This window comes from Anguilla rostrata, chromosome 13, assembly GCF_018555375.3.
Source record: "Anguilla rostrata isolate EN2019 chromosome 13, ASM1855537v3, whole genome shotgun sequence".
In the NCBI taxonomy this organism is placed as follows: domain Eukaryota; kingdom Metazoa; phylum Chordata; class Actinopteri; order Anguilliformes; family Anguillidae; genus Anguilla; species Anguilla rostrata.
In genome coordinates, this window is record NC_057945.1 from 33293385 (window position 1) to 33303652 (window position 10268).

General features: G+C 41.6%; 1 protein-coding gene across 1 annotated transcript; it reads left to right on the plus strand.

Moving 5' to 3' along the window:
• The first annotated feature begins 545 nt into the window (after positions 1-545).
• Positions 546-9978, plus strand: c13h6orf89 (chromosome 13 C6orf89 homolog). Its single transcript, XM_064304910.1, has 8 exons — positions 546-930; positions 1178-1830; positions 2597-2762; positions 4264-4412; positions 4731-4882; positions 5699-5831; positions 6132-6255; positions 6468-9978. The coding sequence occupies exons 2-8, from the start codon at positions 1642-1644 to the stop codon at positions 6548-6550; spliced, it is 996 nt and encodes a 331-aa protein (XP_064160980.1). The 5' UTR covers positions 546-930; positions 1178-1641; the 3' UTR covers positions 6551-9978.
• Positions 9979-10268: the final 290 nt, after the last annotated feature.

Consider the following 10268-nt stretch of genomic DNA (forward strand, 5'->3'; position numbering starts at 1 on the left):
ACTGTGCTTTATATGACGAAACACCTTCCCTATTTTGCTATGTTTTGACATGCCTTGAGAAGAACAGATGATGTTCCTACCCTCTATGCTTCAACATCTGTAATCCAGTCAGAGGCTGGAGCAGGAGGCATGTCCTCCCCCAGTAATTATCATGCAGTAAGAGTGTCCAAACCTGTTTGCAGTTTTCATTACAGATGATATAAATGCTGGTGACATTGGGTAATATGCTTGTCAAACTTGGATCATATTTTAGGCTACTGCTGTAAATATATATTTTCAAGACTAATACTACTACTACTACTACTACTACTACTACTACTAATAATAATAATAATAATACACGGAAGTTGGAATTTCATATAGTTTTAAGTTTAATATAATTGTATATTCTCCACGCTAGACACTTAAATACGTGGTCATGTGCCTGAAAACTGTGCAACTCAACAGCCTGCCGCTATTTACGATAATTAGCGATTGACGCATTTGTGTTCAATTGTTAAATCCGCACCCCACGTATTTTAAATACTGTTAAATTTACGCAGCCTCGGATCCGAAACGGACTAGATCTGAGACGTATTAACATTATGGGATTATATTTGCAATTTGTGAATCGTCATATTAATTTCGAAAAAGCTTGACATTTAAAAAAATTAAGCTCTAACAAGTGATACATCTTCATATGAAAAAATGATTAAACATGAATTTAAATGATTCGCCTTTATTTGAACAATATTTCGAACATTTTTAATAGCTCATTACAGTGAGTATCGTGAATCTGCGCTTCCTAAATACAAAATGAATATTCCAGCAGAAGGGGAAGTGAAGTGACAACTTTGGAGCTCATAGAACGCTAGCAGGTGGAAAAGGGGGAAGGCGTGTTGACACATATAAACAAGGGACTTTTATACAGAATGTCATGTTTAAATAATGGTAAGTATTGATTCTGGGTCTTTTATAAATCCCCGTATAGACTGCATCAACAATGTTGTGGACCGGTAAACGGTTGAACGGATAACGATTCGCCACGATTGGTAGCGTTAGCTTGCTAACTAGCTAGCTGCTAAGCTCATTTGCTTCTAAGTAGCAGCGTGAGCAGCTGTGTAAGGCTACAAAACGCATAGAACTAAATCTGTTGTTTATGAATGCCGTCTCTAAATATTGCCGTTCTTTATTTCAGCTGGACCAATCAACAATGAAAATGATAATATTTTCACGTGATCTGGGATAGCTCACATGCTAACACAAATCGTGTTTACTTGTCCAGTCGGACCAAAGCTGTTATAAATTGAAATGTCATTTTAGCAAGCAGGAAATGTGTTTTTGTTGACACATTTTTGTCTGTAAAGTGTAGCTAATTGACTAAGGTTCCATGATCAGCACTGATACGGAGAAAAAGATGACGCATCCTTTTTATTGTAGCTTGCTGTCTAGCTAGATAGGTGTTTTTGATAACCGCTTGAGTAGTGTTAAAATACTCTTCATAATAGCTACATGTTTTAGCAGTACTGCTAACCCGTCAATTCTGGAAGTACAGCATGTGTCCCTTGCCCACGTCTAAACGAAAAACAACACCGTTCCAAATTAGGTAGCTAATATATCTTAAATTATCACGAGATACACAGACAGCCGATCTTGATTGCAATGGGGACCACGCTCAGTGAACCGTGCATCTATGACAAGCTCTCAGAAAGTATCGATATTCTTCGTCAGTCGGGATATCGTTATGGCATGTCGGAGAAGGAGATTGAGAAATTCATCAAACAGGTTCTGGAAACCAACGAGCCCCGGAGAGAACCACCGCAGTTCCCCATTCTTCGTGCCACTGTAAAGGTGAGTGAGCCTCAGCATGGAGGTATACAACGACCACAGCATGCACATCATCGGTATTTGATCTGTATTACTTACGTGGAAAACGCACAAATGGTGGGTATTATTAACATATTTGGCAACATTCAACCCAGTGAATCATGGAAATTAAGTGCAGAATACAAATGGAGCATATGCAAGTGGGCATACATATAAATACAATGTTTCCTCATGAACATGTGTTGCTTTGCCCTCATGTCTGATGCAATTATAATGCAAATGTGCCACTTTTAGGTTTTAGTTATGGTGCTTCTTATGCACTTTAATAAAAATGAATGGTCGTTATCCATTTTGTGAGGATGCAGTTTAATCTTTTTTTTTCTGTAACACAGCTAAAATAATTGGGGTAAGAAGTAGTTGTGTGTTTTGCTTGCTGTCTTCATTAGTTTTACAGCATGTTAATCCTCTTCAATCTAAATTATTCCTGGAATAAGCAGTCAAAATGAAACTTACATTTTGCCCCTAAAGATAAGATAATAGCTGTCAGATAGGTGGTCATATTGATTTTTCTACATATAGGTCTAGTATGTGGAATTTGTACTTTGAGTGCAGTGTTTCTAGGAAAGGTCCATAAAAAGAGCTTGTTATGATCACAAAACTCACATGTAGTCTTTCACTAAAAACTTGACCGGAAAACCTGTATTATTACAGGAAGGAAGTGAAGTGAAGAGGTGGTGCTGTGTTTGAAGTAAGATCTGTAATCTCCTTTCCTGAATGTTGTACTCTCCAGTTTGTGGTTGCGGTGGGCTTCCTGTTGGTGGCGGTGCTGGTATTCACCTATCCTCAAAGTCCTCCCCAGCAGGGTTTGGCCATCCCTGGGGGGCACAACTGGTCCTCACCCCTCAGTCATGTGCGGCTACTCTCCCTGCCCATCGCCAAGAAGTACAACCTGCAAGGTAACTGTCCGTATTGAGGATGACATGCGAAAGATGTATTCAATACAGGTGTGAGTGCCAATTGCAAGTGTCAGTCCTGCTGACAGCAGGTAATAAAAAAAGAGTATGTACCCCAGAGAGTGCTGAGGACTGCCACTGTGTGCGTGTTCGTGTGCATGTGCGTGTGTGTGTGTGCGCGCGCACGTGTGAGAGATTGTGTGTGTGTGAGATCGAGATAGAGACAGAGAGAGAGGGACAGATATGTAGTTCATTACCAGCAGCAGTTGCAGAACAGAAAGTAAGTTGTTGACTACCTAGTTTTGGGGCTAAACTTGGGAAAACCCACACTGCCCTGTAAACAAAAGGCCTGTTGGTCAAACACATTTACTGATCCACAGAAGAGATATCTGGCTTAGGTTCGGACCTACTCTCTATAAAAAATAAAAAAAAAAAAATAAATGCTTTTGCAGTAAAGCAGTTTCTCAGATCTAATTTCTACAATGTATCCACAAGCAGTGGATAGTTACAAATCACAAGGGAAGCTTATGTTGAGCACCATTTCTCTCAAAGAATAATGATTTTTGAAAATGTTTAATAAAATTCTTAATAAAAACAAATTTATTTCTATTTCGGTGTGAAACGAGGCTCCTTTTATGCAATTAGATACTTCGGTAATTCTCAGAGGACACGCTGAGGATGAAGCCTATTTTATGTGCCTCATCTCATCCCTGAGTGTGCAGTGTGATTACAGTTTGTAAAATCATAGGCATACCTAGACATGTCTTATTGCTTACATAAATATTCTGTTATTAAATGGTTTAATGTTTCTAAGTATCCATTATAAAGAGGAAGGTTTCCCTATTGTTGGCAAGACTAAGTGATACTAAGGTCTAACAGCATTGGTATTTGTCCTCAGTTTCTAATAACAAAATTAAATATATTTTTGGTATTTACATAACTGTGGTCACTGACATTAATAAAAATGTTGCACAAGTTGCCAGAAAATGCATTATTATAAGTCAAGGATGAATAGAGAGCTCTTTATAGACCGAGAACGGAGAAAGGCCTCTTTTGTGAAGAAGCCTTTTCTGCATATTTTTTCCTGTGGTACGAAACCGCATGATGCATAAAACCACCCCCACAAATGCTGACGCATCCCCAGTGTCACAAGCTTTGGTCTGACATGATTTCATTCATAGAATTTTGTTCTTGTATGTGAAAAATGAAAGTGCTAATGCACTCAAGTAGATGCATCTTGAAGTTGATACCAAACATTAAAACTTTCTTCAAATTTATAACACGAGCAATCTCGTTGTCAATTTGTGGCCATCGCTGTGATGAACATGCAGTCACAACAAAAATTTAAGGACCTGAATTGGAAAGGTATCAGAACAATTCCCTTGGATTAATTAAGCACTGTACTGGATGAAGTGGCTGACACATTTGCTGCCACATGCAGTGATGCTGTACCTCTGCAGGCGATGGTGTCATTGGTGTTGTAATGGCTGTGCTCCTCCTGTAGGGTTTCATGAGTGGTGGAGCGTGGGGGCCCTGCGGCAGGGACTTGTCAACTGTTCCGGCTGCACCGCGATCTCCTCCGTCTTAGAGGTGGCAGAGCCTCTGAATGCACCTGGAGCCCTGCACCGGGGACCCCAGCCAATCCTCCTCAAGGTGGACCCCCCCCCCCCCCTTCCCTTTACACTTCCCAAATACATTTTGGAATAATAATTACAGATAAAGGTGCATGAATTTGGCCAATGTGTGTGAAGACAGAGACTGCCAGTGTGTCATAGATATTCTTGAACATGGTTATTTAATATTTTCAAGATAAAAATCCTGCATAGTATGCCATTAATTATTATTTTATTGCTAAGGACGCCAATGTAAACTGGCAGCACCTGACAAGGCTTGCATGCCTCGGCCTGCAGTTGGCAAGGCTTAGAGCATCTCCAGTAAAGTGTGCTGATCTCCTCTACTCTGTGGCTACAGGGAGGTGGGACCCTCTCCCTGCAGTACCAGGAGCTGGAGCGGATCTACTCGGCCCACATGGACTCCATGAGCGTGGTGCTGGAGGAACGGGAGCACCTGCTGGCCCACGGCGAGGGCTTCCCCCAGGAGCCCGCCAACTTCACCCTGCTGTGGTAAAAGCCCCAAACTCTGCCCTGTGTCTGTCTGTCTGTCTGTCTGTGTCCATCTATGGCCCACCAGCTTGCCCTGACCTATGTTCTCATGTTTAAATGTACCTGTTGTTTGTTTAGCGTTTGTGGTTCTGATGGATGCTATCCTGTCACGACGGTTTAAGGGGAAAGGGAAGTGAAATTGTCCTGTATTATTTCATGTGTTCTGTATACTGTATGGATATTCATAATTAAAATATCTATACAGTATACGGAACACCTTGATCAGTGACGATTACACACTGTCTGTGGCTTTCAGGTTTTCTGGCCTGGAAGTACAGTACAGCAGCATTTTGTTGGACTAAACACAATGAACTTAATGCCAAAGGCTAACCAAGGTTGTGTGTAGATAAGGAGACTACATATCTGCCTCAACCACAGACAGCTGCAGCTCCTTCAGAGTCATTATTGGCCTTTCTCCAGTTTCCCTACCTTGTTCTGTCCACACCCACCTGCTCAGTTTTAAAGGATGTCCTGATCCAGGCAGTATCTGGATGGCACAATACACCTGCCCACTTCTGAATAATTCATTTTGAAAGTCCTCAAAGGGATATTCTGTGCCTTTGAATTTTATTCATAATTTTTTGCTTGTCTTTGCCTTTCTACAATTTTATCCCTTTGTCCCTTTGAGTAACCTGTGCCATTTTCAACAAAACTTTACAGGATTTTATTTGGTACTGATGAAGCAAGGGGCCGAGTGTATGTTTTGTGTGTCTCTTTTTCCCTGTGTATGAATTTACCCTCCTCTGGGTGGCACTGTCCTCCTCTCTTCTACTGCAGGCGGACAACCTCGGGCAGGGAGGAGGTGCTGCGGTGGCTGTTCCCAGAGGCTGAGCTGTGCCCCCTGCTGGACAGTGCTGGAATGACTTTGCAGCGCTGCCTGGTGTCTCACAGCACGGGGTCCCAGAGCAGGGTGCGTTACCTGCTGCACATCTGTACTATAAAGCGTGTGTGAGCGTGAGTCTGTGTGTGTGTGTGAGTGAGCGTGTGTGTGTGTGTGTGTGTGTGTGAGTATGTGTGTGTGAGCATGTGTGTGTGTGTGTGTGCGTGTGTGAGTGATCATGTTCATACGTGTGCAGTTATTAATGCGCAGTGTGTGTTTCAGGGCCAGCAGGTGTTAGGGTGGCTGGTGTGTGTGTGTGACTGTGTGTATTTGTATGTGTGTGTGAGTGTTCATACGTGTGCAGTTGTTAATGCGCAGTGTGTGTTTCAGGGCCAGCGGGTGTTAGGGTGGCTGATGGTGGGGGAGGGGTTCCCCTCTGTTAGAGTGCTGCCTGTCCCCCGCTGTCAGAGACAATGCAGCTCCTTCAACCTGTGGCTTAGCCCTGGTGATATGGGTGAGTACACAGCACACACACGCACACACACAGACACACACCCCAGAATGGGCTGATGGATGTTAGCTACCTACCAGCTAAAGATAAATTCAAATAATAGTTGTATTATTACTGTTGTTTCTGCCGCAGCTGGTACAGTTTTGTCCTCAGGGTTTCCAACCCCTGGAGCCAGATTGTGTCATCTTATGCAAAGCTGCCTCTTGTCCCTGCAGTTTATGCCGACCCCCTGTACTGGCAGATGGAGCTGTTCCCCGGCAGGGGGAAGACCCTTGTGTGCGATGGTTCAGCCTTCTGACGCACAGCCAGAGCTGCAAAGGAGACTGCGGTGGAGGAGGGGCGGGGAAAGAGTCTGACTCCTGCCCCTGCCCCTGTGTTTACACAAATTGACCTTTGACCCTGCACCTGTTCCCACCGCGCAGAATGGACAGGAGAGGTAATACCCCGCTAACACGCCACAGTGTCTTACGACTACGTGGTGTGCTGGCAGGGTTTATCAGAAAACACAGGAGCTGGCAGCGAATGTGCAGGGCGGCCAGCAGGAGGCGCACAGGGGGCCCTTCTCTGTGCCGCTTATGTTTTCATGACTGTGAAGGCCGCCAGCCTATCGTGGATAATTGCAAGATTCACTTGTGGCTTTCAGCCAAGGAGCACAATGAAACTGAAGTACCTGTATTTCAAAGAGAATACACTGTTCGACGAGGGTTAAACTGACATGGACTCACTTTTAAATGCCCGGTTATAATTACACTTAGTGATTTAATTCAGACTGCGGTTATGATAGAAGCGAATTGTGGTAATGTTGCAATTGCATTAGAAACTTGGATTTTTTGCGGCTGTTGTAATAGTTCCTTATAGAGCAGAGATGGCCAACCCCTAGTCATAGAGAACCACAGGGTCGTCTTTTTTTCATAATACAATCCGATTCAGACCTAAGAAAGCAGGTAACTTGCATTAGCTGGGCAATTAACTGCGTAAACATATCTATTAAGCACTTGGTAAACGCAAAAGCCAGACTCTTGGTGGCAGGCTTCAGGTCCAGGCTTGTTATCCAGGATGTATGAGCATCAAATTGTAAGATAATAGAAATAACACAGGGGCAACTGAAAAGTGACTGACATAATCAGGAAGAAAGAAATTCAGCATTCTGTACTGATGCTGTAAATGATTTCTTCCTTAGTGAGGGTCAGGTATGTCTCTAATTGCCATCTGGACAAGACCTGAGGTCATGTCTTCTGTGATGGTGCCATGTCTTTAAGGTTGCTCTTTCTTTTCAAATGTTCATATTCAAGTCATTCACCATCGCGGTCTTCGGTTGTAGGTTTCATCATCCGTCAGCAAGCTCCCTGTGAAAGCACTTTAATGGCCAGCTAATGCAAATGAATGATGTCACTGTGTTCAATGAGTCATTGTCTGAAAACGGCTTTTTTTCCATTTAGCTACTTATAAGGCATGTTGGGTCTTGCCCAAAAGTGAGTAGCTTTTTTGATTTATTGATCTTCTCTAGATAATCATCAGGAAGCAAAAGGCACAAACCAGTGGTCTTTTGAATCCTTTAAACTTTTGCCATGTTTGTTTCATCTACCACAACCTAAAAGCAGTTGGCTTAGGACATTGTGATGCAGTCCACCTAACCAGCGGATGCATACATTTTACGCTTGAAGGTCCTTTCATGGTTTCCCAACACCTTCAGCCATTAAGAGTTTTTAATGGAGCAAAATGTGTTGGGCTGCCTTTTATTTATGTGTTTCTGTAAAACCTCTGGATTCTAAATAATTTAATTTGATAAGTTTTTAAGAATGTATTTTTTATTTTATTTTTAATTTTCATTCACTGGTTCTTTTTTAATTCAATGGAATAAATGCAATGTTTATTTTATATTTTTTTGCTTTTTGGCAGAGGAAACATTTAATCTGTTACTCTTCATTAGAACTACTGTCTCTAATCTTACCTTGGGGCAGTGGGATTTTGCAATGCTTGATTTAGCTGTACTAACAAATAATTTTTGATAAAAATCAAATTCATGGCAGATTTTAAAAAAATGAACACTGAGTAAAAATAATGGGCTTGCCATGTAAATTGGTGTATAGGAGGCTTTTCCTTAAGTCAGTAGCTACCATGTCCATTTTTGATCCCTTGTTTTGGCCACGGAAATGTACTTTTTCTTGGTCTTATCAAAAATGCTACTCTATGGTATTTTTCCGAGTCGGCAATTATGGAAAGTGTAAAATGACTCAAATTACCCAGTGAGAAAGCTAGCGCCGGTCTCTGTGGGTGTTTTTACACAAGTAGAAAATGATGGTAGCACTCAAAGGCGCATTCGAGGAGTCGCTGTAATGGAAATGTTGCTGCTGCTTATTTTAAATTTGCCGTTGGTCACAGACTGCATCTGGGGCCCACGCTTTGCTGATTCCTGATATAATGGAAGAATTAACATGCGCCACAACAAAAACAACAATGTACCGGTAAATAATCAAATGCCTCCCGTTACTTGTCTTGCTGACAGTGTTCTGTTGTTAGCTGTGTTATGTTATTGTTATCCTGCCATTGGCTCTAGCAGACTCTGAACAAAGATGGTCTGCATATGGACCTCTCTGGGCTTTCATCACAAGAGAGCACCTTCTCCCATCATTATAGGTTATAACGGATCAAATTTGCTGATTCTGTGGTCTCACCACTGATGTCTAGATCCTGGAACACCAGAAAGCCAATTACCTTCCCTCCAGGACCCCTTTTCCACATAACTGTTACAAATTTTGGGTTGGGGTGGAACAGCAAGATGGATTTGGGCTATTTCTGTGTAATATTAGAGCGGGCCAATGGAAGGGCCAGCCAGGAGGCTTCTTGCATAGTGAGTTGAAACTGCAAAATAGAAATGTAAAAATTGTGCCAAAAAAAGCTCCTGTGGGTGTGAGTGATGATTTGGAATTGGAATAGAGACTAACTGTAGTACTTCAGAACCATTTCCTTTCTCCTTCTCTCACTTCCCAATGTCTTTTTACTGCGAAGATGCCCACAATTCACAAGTGTCAAATGTTAGATTTTCCGTCGCTGTACCAAACACATTTGTCCCTCGGTAGTTCATTTATTAAGAGGAAGCAAGAATATTTGCGTTTCTAGGCTTACAAGCTGCCGTCCAACAAGATTTGTTGTCCAATAAGTCTGGTCCACAACACTCTTGCCTTGAGTTTGTCTTCTGCCTTTAATATCCAGCCTTATTAATCTTATAACTGAAATGATTGACTGTTTTTTTCCATTGACTTTTTACCCTATCAGTTTATTCCATAGATACTTTTATATTACATGCTTACATTGTTCAAAAAGCATTATTTATGGGGATTTAGGCTGCGTAACTGCTAAATGGTATAACTGGGTCTATTGATTTGTTGTGAGAAAAACTGCTTGGTACAGCTTTGCGAGCAAGACTTTGTCTCTGTAGAACTTTGAAATGAGAGGCGTACAAATATATTTAATTTTTAATAGTGAAAATGCTTAAGGCTGCTTCCTTGTCTAGTCCCAGAATTATTTGCTTTCTCCCTTTAAAATATCCCGATACTTAATATATGGTGCAATAAGTGAAATTGTAAGATTCTTAGGTTGTAAAAGTGGTGTACATACAGTAAAAACCCAACTCAGTGCTTTGTAAGATACTGTTTCATGTTATTTTCTTTCCTTCAGAGTGCTTGGATAATGTTTCTAAATAAATGAGTGTATGTACTTCCCTAATGCCGTCTCATCTCTGCTGACTTTCATCTCTGCTAGCCACAACCTAGCAGTGTCAAAAGAAAATGTAGGTGGTAAAAGAAAAAAACGTTGTTGAAGAAATTATTTGAATAATATTTATTCCCATATATGAATAAAATCAAGTGTTTGTGACATGTTTATGAAATCTAAAATGCAATGTTCTGAAGTATACCTAGTGCCTAAACCTTAACACGAGGAGGGATATTTTTAGCTTGCTAACAACAGTGCCTGAACTCACCGGTAGCTGCCTGAACACTAGATAAACATGGAGG